Below are 17692 nucleotides of genomic sequence, written 5' to 3' on the forward strand. Positions count from 1 at the left end.
CTCCTACTGCCTCTCCCTGCCCTCAATTCCAGAAGGGCTAGGCCTGGAGGCAGGGAGGGGAGAAGTGAAAGAGCAGACTGCACCCTCGCTACCTAGCATCTAGCTCCTAGATTGTCATTCTCTAAGGACATATTCCCCATGCCTAGCACAGGCCTGGCCCAGAGCAGACATTTAATACACTGGAAATGAATGAGTAAATGCAAATACACAATACGGCCGGGCACAGTGGCTCATGCCTATAATCCTAGTATTTTGGGAGTCCAAGGCAGGAGTATTGTTTGAGGTCAGAAGTTCAAGACTAGCCTGAACAAGAGCAATATCCCTGTCTCTACAAAAAATAGAAAAATGTGCTGGATGCGGTGGTGCACGCCTGTAGTTCCAGCTACTCGGGAGGCTGAGGCAGGAGAATCACTTGAGCCAGGAGTTTGAGGCAGCAGTGAGCTATGATGATGCCATAGCCCTGGGCAACAGAGTGAGACCCTGTCTCAAAAAACAAGGAAAGAGAATACACAATAAAAGTTTATGCCATTGCTCCACCCTCTCCACCCACTGCCTTTTCTCTGTCACGCACAACTTTCCCGGTTTAGGATGCTTCTCTGCCAGTCAGAGGAGGGTGTTCCCTTGGCTCAGAGCCTTGCTTAGGTAACGTGGCATTACCCAGGGTACATATGGTGGGTGGGTGTTCTCCAGAAATGTCAGTTTCTGGGTAGGGCTTCCACAGTCCCTAGCCCCGCCCCTGGCCTTGCAGTGGGTAGAAGAGTATAAATTTCAGCTGTTCTCGGCCCTGTTGCATTTTCACCAGAGAGTTCCATCAGCAACATGAAGTTGGCTGGCTTCCTCCTCCTGGTGATCCTCATCGCCTTCACCCTACAGGTGCAGGAGCTTCAGGCTGCAGTGAGGCCACTGAAGCTTCTGGGTGAGTCCCGTGCTTTGAATGAGGGAGCCAGGAAGTGGGACACCAGGGACCAGTGTGTAGAGGGAGGAGAGAAAAGGAAGAAAGGAGAGAAGGAAAGATCTTTAAGGAAAGATCCTTAAACTCAGCTCCCCAGAGCAGAGTCTCTCCTGCCCCTACTTTCTCTGCTCCTTGCCCTGGGTCTCTGCTCTATCTGGCTCTTCACTCCTCCCCTCTCAGCTCCTCATCAGCCACCCCTCCAACTCCCTGCATCTCCCTCTCCCCAGCCTCTTCCTCTCTTGCTGCAAATAGATCAGATCACCTAGAGAAAATATTTTCTTAATCTGTTAGATATTAATCATCTCAATTTCTTTTTTTCCTTTTACCACCAACATTCTCAAAGGAGCAATCTGAATTCTCTGCCCATCACTCATTTTCCTCAACCCCATGCAGATTGACTACAGAATCCATTCCGGCCCCATCACTCTCCTGAAATTTCTCCCCCAGATCCTGTTGACAAATCTCTTAACTCTGCTCAGCTGCTAAAGTCTTTAACTTAACCTCTGTAGCATCTGACACTGTTTGCCACCCCTTCAATCTTCAAACTTTCCTTTCTCCTGGGTTATCTTGCATCATATTTTATTCTTATCTCTAAGTATTGGATTCAACTATTATCCTCTCTCTTCTTCACACTCCTTCCCCCACACTAAACTGGTTGCCAAATACCGTCCACTCTTTGAAACTGTCTCTTGTGTATGTTCCTTCCTTCCCTTCCCACCTCTCATTCCCACGCAGTATTTCCAGCCCTGATTACCCCATGCTTGGGCCATCGCAAGAGCTTCCTACAGCTCCCCCTGCCCCTCTCTTCTCTCTCCCTCCTGCAGTTTGCCTGCATATTGAATCCTGGTCCATTCTATGCTCTCACGCCAGAATACTCTCCCCAAGCAAATGGCAATAATATTCCTCTCTTGGACTGTCAAACCGAATCCAAACTCCTAAGGTCCTTGAAATCTGCTAGCCCTCTGTGACTTTGTCCACTGGTTACTTTTCCTGCTTAATTTTCATCTGTTTCCTAACACTTACCCAGCCTTCCATTTGCCATTCCTTCTGAACTCCTCATGTTTCACAGGGTGAGGAGGGAGGCAGAGGAAGCACCGAGGCTGCAAAATTGCAAGAGGCACTCGCTGCCAGTTTGCACAAGGGCCTCCTGAAATTGCGTGCCCTGGGCGCCCCACTTGCTTCACCCTAACCCCAGCCCTGTTGCATTTTCCCCTTGAGAACTTTTGCTAGTAATTCTTTTCTCATAACCCTCCACCATGCCCCCTCAGTTTTGTCTTAAAAAGATTCTTGCACTTCAAGACTCACTTTTTCTGATTCATCTAATTGGAAGTGATGCCATCTCCCCTGACCCTCTCTAGTCCTTTGGAGATACTTCTCTCAGGACACTTGTCCCATACTGCTTTGTTTTTAGCAGCACATGCCGACTCTAAATTTAAGTCTTATCTTCATTGTTAGACTGCAAGCTGCTTGCTTTATATACTTAATGAGCAGCCAAACTGCTATGAGTGGGATAAGGGGCCTTCAACCTTCTCAAATCAACAACAGCTACTAGAAGCATGGAGGGATTTATCTGAGGTCTGCAAATACATTGTAGACATCCCCCCAGCTCCCTCCTCACACCCTCAGATACTGCTAATCAATCACAGTACTCTTCCTCTTTAAGCCTGGACAACGTGCCTGAGTATTCTCGACACATCATCAGATAGCCACCTCTATTGACACTGGAGAATGAATCTCATTTCCCCTGCTGGATCCAAGGGCCCCATTTTACAGATGAGAAACAAAGTCCCAGAAAGGTCCAGAGACAGAATCAGGTAAAAATAATTCCCAATAATAGCTGAGTAGTCAATCAAAGCACAGCACACATTCATCCAGATCTCTGCATATGTTTTGCTAGAAGCCCTTGTGAGGTCTTAACCAGCTTTTAGTTTTTTCCAAAATATTAAGGGAGTACAAATGTTTTTGTCACATGGGTAGCTTTTATAATGCTTAAGTCACATCTATTAGTGTACCCATCACCCAAATAGTGTTCATTGTATCTGTTAGGTAGGTTTTTACCCCTCCCTTTCTCCTCCTCACCCCTTCTTGATTTCCAATGGCATTTACTTTTCTCTGTGCCCGTGTGTGCCTATCAATTAATTAGTTCCAAATTGTTAGAGAGTACATGTGGTGTTTGTTTTTCCATTCCTGAGATACTTCACTTAGGATAATGGTCTCCAGTTCACTCAAATTGCTGCAAAAGACATTAATTTGTTCCTTTTATGACTGAGTAGAACTGCATGGTATATATATACCACATTTTGTTAATCCACTCATGAATTGATGGGCACTTAGGTTGACTCCACATCTTGCAATTGTGAATTGTGCTGCAATAGCCTTTTTGATACAATGACTTCTTTTCCTTTGGGTAGATACCCAGTAGTGGGATTGCTGGATTGAACAATAGGTCTATTTTTAGTTCTTTGAGGAATCTCCATACTGTTTTCCATAGAGGTTGTACTAATTTGCAGTCCCACCGACAGTGTGTAAGCATTTCTTTCTGCATCCACACCAGCATCTATTGTTTTGGGACTTTTTAATAATAGCCATTCTGACAGGGGTACGGTGATATCTCATTGTGGTTTTAATGAGATTGCATTTCCCAGATTATTAGTGATGTTGAGCAATTTGTTCACATTTGTTGGCCATTTGTCTATCTTCTTTTGAAAAGCTTCTGTTCGTGTCTTTTGCCCACTCTTTAATGTTTTTCATTTTTCTTGCTGATTTGTTTCTTTATTTTCTTGCTGATTTGTTTGAGCTTTATGCATTCTGGATATTAGCCCTTTATCAGATGTATAGTTTGTGAATATTTTATCCCATCTGTAGGTTGTCCATTTGCTGTATTGATTATTTCCTTTGCTGTGCAGAGCTTTTTAATTTAATCAAGTCCCACTTATTTATTTTTGTTGTTGTTGTAATTGCCTTTGGGGTCTTAATCATAAATTCTTTGCCTAGACTGATGTCTAGAAGAGTTTTCCTACATTGTTTTCTAAAACTGTTATTTCATGCCTTACATTGAAGTCTTTTATCCATCTTTAATTAACTTTTTTTGCAAGTAGTGAGAGATGGGGGTCCTCCTTCATTATTCTGCATGTGGCTACCCAATTTTCTTAGCACCATTTATTGAACAGGGCTTATTTTCCCTAGTGTATGTTGTTGTCTGCTTTGTTGAGGATCAGTTGCTTGACAAGCTTTTTAGACCTACTTCATTGCTCCTCAAGACCAACTTTGATACTCTGAGAACTTGGGGAGGCTCTGCTCAAATCAGGAGTAACTCTTTGAAATTTGGAGATATACTCTTCATGCCAGGATCAGTTTCACCATGTGGGACAGCAAAAGGAGCTTGGCAGATCTGAGCCAGGCACTTCTGTACCTACTGGTGGGCAAGACACCTCTGTAAGCCCCAGCTGCCACACCTAGAAATGGGGCTAGTAAGACTCACTGCATAGGGTGACTACAAGGCACCTTTGATGGCGCTGGATAAATGTGAGTCCCCTTTTCTCCACTCTATTCCCTGCATAGTGGGGAAGTGAAAATATTTAAGTGGGCTTCTTTGCACTTCCCCTCCATGACCACAATTATCCCAATCTCTAAAGTAGGCTTTACTTTTTTGAGAGTATATGAATGCATTGTTTTTAACTGGAATATATAAGACACTAATGAGTATTATTCTGCCAGTAATCATTTACACATTATATTACATATTGAACTAAAAGAAAAGAGTGGAACTGACTCCTTAATCAAGGGCTGTCCTCCTAGAACCTGCACCTAAAGCATGATGGTTTTCAGCTGGTCTGTTCTTCCACAGGCACCTGTGCTGAGCTCTGCAGAGGCGACTGGGACTGTGCGCCTGGGGAGCACTGTGTCAGCAATGGATGTGGCCATATCTGTGCTTCACAATAACGACAGGTAAAATCAACAGGCCCTTTCTACTTCCGCAAACCTTGCACATCCCACGTGGGTTGTACACTTGGCCCCAGTGGGACTTTCCAGAAATGGGTGGGACAGAAACCTATCTATCTCCCTCTTCACCCACTCTTCCCAAGGAAAAGATGCATCCATCATGAGAAGGTGGTTTCCAAACCTTTAAAATAATTTCCTAAGCCAGTATATCCTGGAGAAAAACCAGACTATTTATTTGAGCAAAAAGATAAAAATCACACATAATCCCCCAGTCCAAAATAATGTGTGCTTAACATTTTGGTGCATGTTTTAAACATAAACACACATATAATATTTATATAAAAATGAAATAATCTTGTACCTATTCTGATTTCTTGATTATTTCACTTAAAAATAGCAAACAACTTTTAATATCAATACTGATGTTTCTATCCCATCATCTTTAATAGCCTTAGAGAAGTCCATCATATATGTTTATATACTTAGCAACCTCCACTAGTACACATTTCTTATTTTTCCCTTATTAATATGGCTATAATGAATACTAAGTTTATATACATGCCCTCATTAATTTCCTTGGGATAAATGCTAAGAAGTAAGATTAACAACCATTTTAAGTATGCTCATTTTAACTCTTTGATGTGCATTGCCACATTGACCTATGAGAACCTCTTCCCTATGAAAATATTTCAGGGGCCTCACATGATATTTTCATAGCCATTAATTGAAAAAAATGCATAATAAAAGCTACCAAATTTCAGTTCTTATAAATTAAGTTGTATTAAACACAACAGAATCAGCATATACTTTAAATATAAACCATTTGAGTTCAAAATGTATTATTTGTCCAATCTACCTATAGTCCTTGGGGTACTTAAGGCCTTGCTGACTCTTTGCAGGAACTACTGATTTTCAGAATTGGGAACCGTTGCCTCTCAGTTGTATTCTGTGGACCCAGGTCCCCAAAACAGCAGATCTCAGGCATAATTTTTTTTTATCTATTTCTCAGATGAAGAGTTATCTTAAGAATCATCATCATCTTTCTTTAATAATTGCTCATGCCTTCCTGGAATTCCTACCTTCAAAAATGTGACTGGTTGGAGTGCCTTGACCAGGAAGACAGCTGAAAATGGGGGCCTGTGGATGGAGATTGAAAAGGGTGCAGGGGGAATGGAAGAGAGGGTGTTTCTCTTAATAAATCATCATTAAAATCATCCAAACTATCTGAGTTATTTGGTTAGAGGTGAGGAGGAGAAGGATAGATGACATTTGTTGAGCTATCAACAAGGAGCATGTTAAACTCTCCCCAAGCATCATCTAAGTTATCCTTATAACAACCTTGTGACTACACTTATTATCACCACCATTTTATGTGTGGGGACACTGCGGTTTGCTCAAAGTCATATAGCAGATAAGTGTCAGCGCCTAAACTATGATCCATGACAAATTCCATATAAGGCCTATGCATTATAGCATAGTGGTCAGGAGCTCTGACTCTGAATTGCAAACCCAGGCTCACCACACAGCTGTGTGTCCTTCAGTGAGGGTCCTAATCTTTCTGTGCTTCAATTTCCTCAGGTAATGGTGTATACCACATAGAGCTACAAAGATAAAAGAAGTTAGTTCATGTACAGTGTTTGGCATAGTGCCTGACACATAGAAATCATTCAATAAATGTAAACTACAGTGATTATTATCACAGTACTCTCCCCTTATCCAAGGGGGATATATTCTAAGACTCCCAGGGAAGCCTAAAACCTTGGATAGTAGCTAATTATTTATATACTGTGTTTTTTCCTATACATACCTATGATAAAGTTTAATTTACAAATGAGGCAGAGTAAGAGATTAAAAACAATAATAATAAAGTAGAGCAATTATAACAATACACCAGTATCACTGCTCTTGTGCTTTGGGGCCACTGTTAAGTAAAATAAGGGTTACTTGAACACAAGCACTGCAATACCACAACAGTGGATCTGATAATCAAGATGGCTGCTAAGTGACTGATAGCATGTTTGCAAACATGTTTGCATGTTTGGCCCCTCCAAATCTCATGTTGAAATTTTGACCCCTAGTGTTGAATGTGGGGGCCTGATGGGAGGTGTTTGGGTCATGGGGGTGAATCCTTCATGAATGGTTTGGTGACCTCCCCATGACAATGAATGGGTTCTCACTTGATTAGTTCATGCGAGAGCTGGTTGTTTAAAAGAGATTGGCACCACCTCCTCCCTTTCTTGCTCCCACTCTCATCATGTGATACACCTGTTCCCTCTTTGCCTTCTACCTTGATTGGAAGCTCCCTGAAGCCCAGAAGCAGATGCTGGTGCCATGCCTCTTGTACAGTCTGCAGAACTGTGAGCCATATAAACCTCTTTTCTTTATAAATTACCCAGCCTCAGGTACTTCCTTTACAGCAATGCAAATGGACTGATACAGTGAGTAGGAGCAGGTAGTACATGTGGCATGGATACACTGGACAAAGAGGCGATGAATGGGTTGGAGCTGGATCTCGTGAGACTTCACACTACTCAGAATAGCACACAATTTAAAACTTATGAATTCTTTATTTCTGGAATTTTCCATATAATATATTCAGACTGCAATTGGTGGCAGGTAACTAAAACTGAGGAAAGTGAAACCATGGATAAGGAGGGACTATTATATTACCAAATAGATAGGCTCATGACCCTTAGCCCTAATTTTGTAAGACTCTAGAACACAATCCAAGGCCAATCCTCCTTCATTCCCTCTCCTCATTCAAAGTGTAGTCTGGATACTGAAATCAAGCCCCTCTCTTTTAGTTTTTTCCCATTACAAAATGTGGGAGATAAAAAAAATGGGCTTATAATTTCTTGTCTATGTTCTCCACAATCACAGACTTAAGATTCAGCTGGCCTGGATTGCAATCTGATTTCAACCAATTTACTGCCTGTGTGACCCTTGAAAAACCATGTGAACTCTCTAGCATCATTCCTTAACTGTAAAAAGAGGAAAATAATATCTACCATATTTGGGTGCTAAGATTTATAGAACTTTATAGTTTACAAAGCATTTTCACAAACATCCCATTTGGCTTTCACATCAATCAATAGAAAATAGGGGGCCCTGAATAAATAATTAGCAAATTCATTCATTTTGTCAACAAGTATTGCAGAACATCTACCAGAGCCCAGGGTCTGTGCTAGCACTGGGGATACAAGAGTGAACAGGACAAATGGGATCCATGCCTTTATGAAGCTCACATTTTAGAGGAGGAAACAGATAATAAGCAAGTAAACAAATAAGATAACTATAGATTATGATAAATGTTCCGAAGGAAATAAACAAGGATGTGAAATAGAGCGGGGGTGCACAAGCCTACTTTAGTTAGGATGATCAAAACTCTAATGAAGTTTAAAAATGAAGTCTGGAGAGGTTCCAAACACAAAAGAAGGCAATTACAGAGTAAGGTTCCAGATCATCCAATGCAGAATGTTAAAAAAGGAAATGGCTATGAACTTGCTTAGCACTCTTAAAGCCCTTTGGTCACTGAAGGACTAAGAAAATATTGAGAATGAAGAGGAGGTGATGATTTGTGAGGAGATTTTCTTGGGAGGGAACTTTTGCCAAGCTGTGCATTCTCCCAGTTTCAGGATAGGAGGTGGGAGTAGGAAGTGCTACTATCTAAACCTAAGTCAATGCAGGGGACCTTCAAAGACCTCGTTGAGAGCTTGAGAAATGTTTCAGTTGGTGACCACTGCAGAGTAGGAATGTTCCTTTGCTTAGAAGAACTACACTGTCATCCACAATGGTACATTCTATCAGAACTCAACAGACCAGCATTGGCATACTGTATTTTACAATTCTTGGGTCATTCAGTCTTGAACAACAAACACTATGTGTGGTCATCCATGTTGCAACCTAGGATGAACCACACCAAACCCACATACTTCCTACAGGTGTCCTCAAACCACGGCCCGCAGGCCACATGTGGGCCGCCTAGCACATTTACCTGACCCTCTGGGTGTTTTTGCTACCGCTGCCTGTCCTGCTTAGCAGCCGACTCATCTCAGGCCCACAGTGTGTACTCTCCAACGGTCTGAGGGACAGTGAACTGGTCCCTGTTTAAAAAGTTTGAGGACCCCTGTCCTATAGTCTCTTCACACCTCCTCCATCGTGGTGATGACCAGGCCTCCCATCTAGCCCAAAGTGTTGGCTACCTCTTAAACACTATTTCAAATACTCTTGGTCTTGCACTCTTTTTCTAACCATTGCTACAGCAGCCAGTTTCTCTCAGGCACCTCTGGCTTAGCACAGGTATAACTTGTCATAGCCTTGCCACAGACAGGTTCCCTAGAATCCCACACTCCTCACTTCTGCCTCAGGGTTTCTTTGGCTATGCAACATGGGACTCCTGCAGGAACCACCAAGCACTGATGTATGCTCAACCCAGAAGCACCACAGCATTAGTGCCTGGTGGGGCAACACTTGACAATAGAGGTCAAAAGCTGACAGATAAATGGTTCCCCCATCCATTCCCCAGGAGAGGGGCTCTGAGAGCATTTCACAAGGCTTATCAGAAAACCCTTGCAACAGCCAACTCAATAGCACATGCTAGTATTGATTCCCCTTCCTTCCTTGTTCATTCCTGAATAAATTACTCCCCTATTAACCTTGTCTGGGGCTCTGCTTTCAAGGAATCCAGACTACAATGTCCAGTGACTAGGTTTGAGTTTCTGATCTTCTCTGAACAAATGTTTGAAAAATATCACAAATATACACATATACATGCAGAAATACAACATAGACAAAGTCCAAGAATAAGAAATGATATACAAGCATAATGGAATCTAAATCCAAACAAAAACATTTCTCCCCAAAGAAGCCCAAAGCATCAGAGAACTAGCTTTGCTAAAGCATACCCCTAGTTTTCATTCTTGAACAGAAGTGTTTTATTCTCAAGATAAAACATGACTTCAAGGATCTCCCGAAGAGCCAGGGGTTAGGATTTGCTTTATATTTGCATAACTTAAAAGCCCTAGAGATGGTTTGCCCATTCTGCCCAAAAGCTAAAGGCAAGCCTTCACTTATTGGGTGGCTGAAAACTGATCACAGCTTTTAAAATGGCCATTTTACTTTCCAGCTTCTTGCTTTTAAGGTTTCCAAAAATCTTGGGGTATCTGGTCACCCTTAGGCAGGCTATATTTTACATGATTCAGTTTAAACTCCAAAATTGCTTTTCTAGTGGGATGAGGTACTTCATGATCCACGGGAGGATTCACACTGGGAAAGGGGAACAAAGAGTACAGCCAGCTGTCAGTTAAGCAGGGAAAGCTGCCCTATATTCCATTGACCAGATTGTAATCACGTAGCCTGAGCCACCTGCTGGTTATTCCAGGTGATTTTGTGCCTAGGGGAAAATCAGGGGACTATAAAACTATGTAAGAAGGATGTCTTAGAACTAGAGTTTCTGCTACTCCCCTCTCCAACTTCAGCTCGAATCTGTAACTCCAGTATTTAATAGAGTAGTGTCAGCCCTACTCAAGAACAAACTTTCAGGGAGGACAAATAGAGACCTCGCTTTTCAGTCAGGGTTCAAGGAGGGTCGGGCGGCGAAAAATCTCGAAGCTAATTTCTGACAAGCATTTGCAGAATACCAGACTGGGGTCCGGTAGTCACGAAAACTGGGCTGCTTACCGTCCAGTCCAAATACAGCATTTCCGGGCCTAGCGGCAGAGCCCGGGAATGCCCCGGAAGTGTTTTCCTGTGACCCTACATAGAAAAGATGGCGGCGGCGCAAGTTGCCGGCTCGCTGCTATGCGGGCGGCCGCGCGAGCCTCCGCGGGAGCCGCCGCGGGAGCCAACCCCAGAACAAGACAATGGGTTCTGGCGCCTGTCGGCCAGGCTCTGTGCCCTGCGTCCGGATGACAGCAGCTCCGCCCGCACCGAGATCCACTTGCTCTTCGACCAGCTCATCTCTGAGAACTACAGCGAGGGCAGCGGCGTTTCCCCGGAGGTAGGCGGCGCACCCGTGGGAGGGCAGGTGCTGCGCCTGCTGGCCCGGGCCCCACCCTTCTGGGAACCCAGCTGCTAGCCCTTTCCCGTCTGTTCCTACCGCCCTGCGCCCTAGCTGTGGATATTTTGGATTCAGGCTCGCTTGCTCCCTCCGACTGTGCCACGTTCTTTGTCTTTCTCCACCTGAGAGATGCTGCAGTGCTTGGCAGACGCGCGTTTTTCAAAAACCACTTGATAACTTCTGCTCTGATAATACGTCAGTCTCATCTCTGGTACAGTACCTGCCTGTTCCCCTGGCTCTACTCCCTCCCTAAAACACTTTGTTGACAAAATTCATTACTACTGTTTATTGCGTACTTGGTACACGGACCACGTACTGTACTTTATTGTGCCCGGTTCCAGGAATCTTAGAACGTGGGTGTGATGAGGGCTTTTTTACTAATGGGAATACTGAAGCTCGTACAAGTCCAACGTCATATTGCAGGCAGGTGACAAAGAGTTCGGATTGGAACCTAAGTCTGTCACAAAGTCTCTACGTTTTCTGTTCCTGCGTACCCCTGCCGCCTCTTTAGAAGTTCCTTTCACTCTGAGTAATCTTATTCACACACATCAGACCTGGAATTACTGAATTCACTGAACTCTTGCCCTAGTCATACATGGTCTTCTAGGAAAGATGGTGGCAGTGCAAATTGCCTGCTTGCACGGGCATCTCAAACTGAACAGTTACTAAGGATGAATACATTATGTCCAAACACACACTCCATCCCACCCCTCCAACACACACATGCACAATCCACCAAGTTACACAAGACACAAAAACTGATGCTTCCCCTTTCCTTCTTCCCAGATCCTGTCCAATCCAGGTTCTTCAGAATCTGTCTCCTACATATTTCTCAGTCCATCCCCTCCTCTCTGTTCCCATTGCCATTACCGTGGGCGTCAGGCACGGTGACTCTTGCCTGCACTGTTCACGGATCTCTAACTTACCTGCCTTCAGTCCACCTCTTCTCCAAGCCATTCTCTGCTGCCAAAGTGGTCTTTTTTGGGGGGATTGGGGGGAGGAAAAACATTGATCATGAAAGTAAAAATCTGATTTGGGAAGGTCTTCAATATATATTGGTAAATGGTTGAGGTTGCAGAATAATTCATACAGAATATGGAGCCAGAGGGGGAATTTTAAAATATGTCTATGTTTATATATGCAAAAAAAAAAAGGTCTGAAAGAGGTCACAACAGAAAAATAGTGTGTGTCACTAGGGAGCAGAGTAAGATTAAGGCAATAGGGAACTTTTGCTTTACTTGTATAGCTTGATATTTTTGCAACAAAAATTTGTGCCTTTCCAGTCTCCTCTCCTGTTACTTCTCCTTTTGTGCCCTGTGTGCAGTCATTTAAAACTTGCTGTACTTCAAGCACCTACTGGTGTTTCAAATCTCCAAGTCTTTCCATGCTCCATCGCCTTTGTTTGCAGTGTTTTTTGATGCCTTGTCTATGGCAAATTTCTACTCATCTTTCAAATCATTAACAGATTCTGCTTTAAAATCACCTCCACAAGGCCTCCCTAATTACTATTTCCTCTTAGAGTTTGTACTTCAGTCTTTCAGCATTTAATTCACCTTATTTTAATTATGTGTATTTCTGTCTCCTTCACTAGATTGTGAGCTCTTTGAGGTTCAGGAACATGTTTGTTTTCACCTTTGGAGCCCAAGGACCTAGCACATTACCTGGCACATAGTAGGTGCTCAGAGCCTTTTTATTCAATAAACATCAGTGGATGAATGAATAATGTGATTTGCAGATAGGTTCCTCCCTTTTTATTCTTCAGAGTTCCATAATTATACATAAAATTCATTTAGGTGTCATGTCTGATTTTCCCAGTGGCATTGAAAACCTGGTTCACTTACTTTTTGGTATTTTTAACTTTGGTGTATGCTTTTATATGCTGGCAGCCTTTTTTGGTTAATTATACTATCTCTACCTATATAGAGACTGAAATATTTAGCCTGACAAAAACCATATTGAATCTTTTCATTATTTTTTCATTATTTTAGCACATCCTATTTTTGTTCTATCATTTCTGTTTTCTTTTTTTCCCCCTATTTTCTGCCTCAGATTTCATCTTTCCCCATTCTTGAGTGTGAACATTCACTTTTATTTTCCCATTTGGCTGTGTTTGGGGATTTTCACTTGGTTAATAACCATATTACCTTTTCTTTGTCTTTTTTTTGACAGGACGTTAGTGCTCTTCTTGTCCAAGCTTGCCGGTTGGTGCCTCTTAACCAGAATCATCTTGTCAGCAAAGTGTCTCAACTTATCCACCATTTACTTAACAGATTACAGGTAATCGTGTGTAGCATTAGAATTCAGATCATGAACCCTGAGAGTAAGTTAATGCCTTTGGAATACTTCATCTATGGAAGGTATGATAGTCTGGTTTTGTTAGATGCTGTAGGAAAAGTAAGTGCCTTAATAAGAATGATATGAAAATAAATATAGCTCTGGCCAAAATTATTTTATGCAATTCTATAAATATGTCTATTAAAAATATTCTTTTCTGTTTGGTTCAAGAAACCAGTATCATTTGGGGTCCTCAGTCTTAGAGTTTTTTGTGGAAGATGTATTTGACCAAAATATATCTAAGAATAAATTGAAATGATTCCCTGTCTCTTTCCCACCAACATTTCTCCCCTTTTCTGAAGTTACTATTTTTGTGGTCTACTTTTGATCCTTATAAAACATAGGAAGTAGCTTTGGAGCAAGGGGACATCAGGATAAAAAGATCCTAGTTATTTATATCAAGGTCAATCCTGAACCTTTTCCAACTTGCTAAATAAATCAGCTGTCTTTTGGGGAACAGTTCAGAAATTAAGACTGTTACCCAAATGAGATACCACATGAATGTGTAAATAAATAGCACAAAATGTATCACTTAGTGTTATGTAAACAAGGATGCTTTTGGCTACAAGAAACAGAAAAGCCAACTCAGCATCACTAAGCAGTAAAAATATAAAGAAGAAGAATCATCTAACATAACAAGTCCCAAAGGAGACAGCTCTAGGCACCATTAATAAGAGGCTAAGTGACATCTTTCCATTCTGCCATCCTCAATTTGTGGGTTATCCTCAGCTAGCATCTCTTACAGTCATGAGATGGCTGCCTCAATTCTAGGCATCCCATGCAGAATAAATATATACTATAAGGCAGAAGCAAAAGAACTGTTTATTTTGTGTCTCTCTTAAGAGAGGAAACTTGTCCCATAAACTCTCCAGCAGACTCCCCAATATCTCACTGGAGAGACTTAGGTGGTCATATAAACACCTCTCTAAACCAGTCTCTGAGGGGAATAGTCCTACCACCAGTGGCTAAACTGGTGGTTTCGACCTTGACTATACATTAGAATCACTTGGAAGACTGAAGCTCCCTACAAGATTGCAATGTGCAGCCAAAATTGGCTTATATCAGGATGCCTCAACCTCAGCACTGTTGATACTTTAGGTCAGGTAATTGTCATGGGGGCTGACTTGTGCATTGTAGGATGTTTAGCAATGTCCTTGTCCTCTACCCTCTAGAGGCCAGTAGCACCCCTCCAATTGTAACAGCCAGAAATGTCAATAGACATTGACAAATGTTCCTTAGGGATTAAGATTGCCCCTGGTTGAACCACTCTTAGACTAATTAGCATTTACCTTTGGGTCTCACATGGGAGAGGTGGGCAGCCAAATAAAATCAACACTCTGCCAGCAGGGAAGGAGGAAATGAATGCTGCTAGGTAACCAACAGTGTCTACTACATGAAATAAGGCTGTTTTCAAGTTTAGTATTTTTCAAACTGATGTGGGGTGGCTTCTGTATGTTTACTGTTCTCAGGTATATTATTTTTGTAACACTGGCAATTGGAAAAGTTCCTGATCGCATGTGGCACCTGTATTCATTAACCAATTTTCTAGCATTTGATGACAGTTTGTCTCAGTTGTCCATGAATTTATACTTGGATTAGCCTGGTCTGACCTAACAAGATTAGAAACTCTTCAGTGGCAGGAATATTCCTCTCTTTATGTTCTATTCCCCATATCATGCTAGAGACAGAGTAGCTGTTTAGCAGATATATTTATTCATTATGTATTTGTTGAGTTGAGTATTTTACTATGTATAAGGCAATTTCATTGAATTGAATTTCAGTGGATTGAGTCTCATATCTGTGTTTACAGCTGCCAATGTCTGGTTAATTCAAGGAGGAGTTACAAAGTTCTACTTTTCAGTAGGGGGACTAACGGGAAAACATAAGCAAGACCCTGGGGCAAGGAGAAGGCCCCTATCAAACCTCCAAGGCCTTTAGAGTGGATCCTTTTGTCACAAAAAAGATAGACACACACTCTCTCTCTTACACAGCTTGATTCAGATGAGCATACCTGTCTGTAAAAGCATAAAACTATTTTTTAAATGTTAGGTTATATATATATATTTTTTTTTTTTTTTTTCTCTGTTGGTAGGTGATTGTTGATGAACAGAACCTGGATTTCCTGTTGGCATATACTATTTCGGCTATTCAACAGTGTAGTTCCTGGACACACATGGAAATTCTTCAAGCCCTGGCAGCTCTGGTTTATTGCAATGGCTCAAAATGTCAAAAGGTAGTTTAAACTGTTCTGTCTTTCCTTTGAAAGGCTAGGAGCAAAGGCTCAGGAGTCAACAGATCTGTGTTCATGTTTCTTTCCTGCCATTAATGGGATGTGTAACCTTGAGCAATCCTTACTAAACCACTCTGAGCCTTATTTCCTCATGTGGAAAATAGCTGCTCTGAAGATGAAGAGACAATACTTGTCAAGTGCTTGGCACTCAATAAATATTAATCATTTATTTTTATCATTTCCCATGAGTGATACAGCCAAGACTAAGAAGTATGAGCAACTGCCTAGGCTGGGAGTGATGATCCTTACAGATGTTCTTTGACATATCTTTGCATACCCATCTGACAGATTTACCTAACAACTAGTCTTTTGGTGCTTAATTGCCCTTTAGTTTAAAAAGATAAATTCTGTCTAAAGAGTAATACTTTCTCTAGAAGCTTTTCTTTGACCAACATTGCCTGTTATTTCATTTTAGTACCTCCCAGACTTGCTAGGCAAAACTGGACTCTTGATGAAGTTGAGTGACTTGGCTCAGTCTGATCCTGAAGTCAGGAGAGCAGCAGTACACTGTATGGCAAACTTATGTCTCAGGTATGTGGACCCAATTAGGTTTCCCAGCAGTAATAAGCTAGGGTCTCTCTTGGGCCCTTTGTAGATGGTTTCATCTGTCTGAAGCCAGAGCCAACTTAGAAAAATTACCAACTTTGCATTTCCCATGTACTTTGCTAATAAGATTATCTTATATTGTTTGTTAATTTTAATATTACTTATAAAAAAGTTTATGAAGAAATGAAGGGGGAAATATTCTTATGGTAAGAGTGCAGATATCAAAGTTTTTATTTTCTATTGGTATAAATTCTAACCATTAAGTTTTTAGGAGGCTATATTTATATGAATTTAAGCTCTGATGAGATTTATCTGTCAAGGCCAATTTCTATTCTTTTAAGAAGATGGAACCAATTGCAGCTGCCTACTGTAAATTCATGCAGTATGCAATAGAAAATGAGCAGCACAAACTTGAACTTGTCTCTACATAGCACAGTGTTGTCCAGTGGCTAGGAATGCAGGTTCAGCTGTGTGGTTTTAGCTTGACAGGCCCTGTCTGCATTATTTCTCTCTTAGAACTGAAAAACAGTTTAGTTCTCTCTTAGAACTAAAAAAGATTTCTCTTTGTATATCTGCAAAGTTCAGTAAGCTTTACCTATGGAAATCACTCTTCCTTATTCATATCCATTTTAGCCTTGTACCTGTCCCATAACAGTAACTAAATTAACCAAAGTGCAAAATTTTACACAGACAGTTAAATTTGAGGGTATAGTCGAACTCTATTGGTCTGTGTTACTGCTATTTTAAATTTTTTTGGCAGCCCCAATTCAAAGGATACTGAGTTTGAGTTGTTTTCTCTGTATGTGTTTTAGTGTGCCAGGACAGCCATATTTGGAAGAGCCCTACCAAAATATCTGCTTCCAAGCTTTCTTGACCACTTTGCAATCTCCAAAATCATCTGATATGGATGATATCACATTTTGCATGGTAAGTAGACCATAACTGATCTTATGAATGTTGCAGGCGTGTCTAGAGATAAGAGAACAGAGGCTGTTATTAAAGAGTTAAGTTTGGCTGCTGTATTAGTTTTGTGTAGAGATATGTGTATAAATGGAATGTTTATAGCCTGAAAACACTGAATCATACCTTTTGGGTTTAAATTACAAGAAATTGTTTTTATTTGTTTTGTTTTGCTTTTGTTTTTGTTTTGCAATTCTAGGTTTTTAAAGAAAACTGTCTTTATTTGTTTTCCTCCTGAGTATAAAAGCAATTCAGTTTTAGGCTAGTGGCTGTCTTTAAGATGAAGGGGAAGAAAGTGGATTTCAGGAATATTTGCAATATTATATTTCGTTTCTCAAATCTGATGCAAAAGACAGTTAACGTTTTAAATTCAGAGTGACACATTTCAAATATTATAGATCTAAGATAGTGAAAGTTCCTTATATCCCCCTGCTCAGATATAACCATTGGAGACAATTTGTTCTACGTGTCCTCAGATTTTTTTCTATATATATTAATGAATGAAGTGGCATCATATTTAATATGCTGTTTTGGAACTTCCTAATTTTGTTAAAACTTAATATTGCTCGGACACCTTTTCAGTACCTATTAATATACCTCATGCTTTCTA

At 41.2% G+C, this 17692-nt stretch overlaps 1 protein-coding gene and 1 long non-coding RNA gene across 3 annotated transcripts in view; both read left to right on the forward strand.

Moving 5' to 3' along the window:
• The first annotated feature begins 752 nt into the window (after nt 1-752).
• On the forward strand, nt 753-6108 carry LOC105881161 (uncharacterized). The gene is made up of 3 exons (XR_001158567.2): nt 753-916; nt 4800-4900; nt 5904-6108. It is a non-coding gene; the product is annotated as an uncharacterized LOC105881161 (long non-coding RNA).
• A 4536-nt stretch (nt 6109-10644) lies between these two features.
• HEATR6 (HEAT repeat containing 6) overlaps nt 10645-17692 on the forward strand; it is a 34497-nt gene continuing 27449 nt past the window's right edge. Inside the window, exons 1-5 of one of the 2 annotated variants that reach the window (XM_012782631.3) lie at nt 10645-10892; nt 13122-13229; nt 15379-15519; nt 15992-16107; nt 16935-17049. In XM_012782631.3, the coding sequence (XP_012638085.1) occupies nt 10662-10892; nt 13122-13229; nt 15379-15519; nt 15992-16107; nt 16935-17049 (711 nt within the window). In that variant the 5' untranslated portion in view covers nt 10645-10661. Of the gene's footprint in view, nt 10893-12094; nt 12624-13121; nt 13230-15378; nt 15520-15991; nt 16108-16934; nt 17050-17692 lie in introns of those variants that run through there. The other variant, XM_075994377.1, reaches the window with a different exon arrangement.

The sequence above is a fragment of the Microcebus murinus genome, chromosome 18, assembly GCF_040939455.1.
Source record: "Microcebus murinus isolate Inina chromosome 18, M.murinus_Inina_mat1.0, whole genome shotgun sequence".
NCBI classification, from domain to species: Eukaryota; Metazoa; Chordata; class Mammalia; order Primates; family Cheirogaleidae; genus Microcebus; species Microcebus murinus.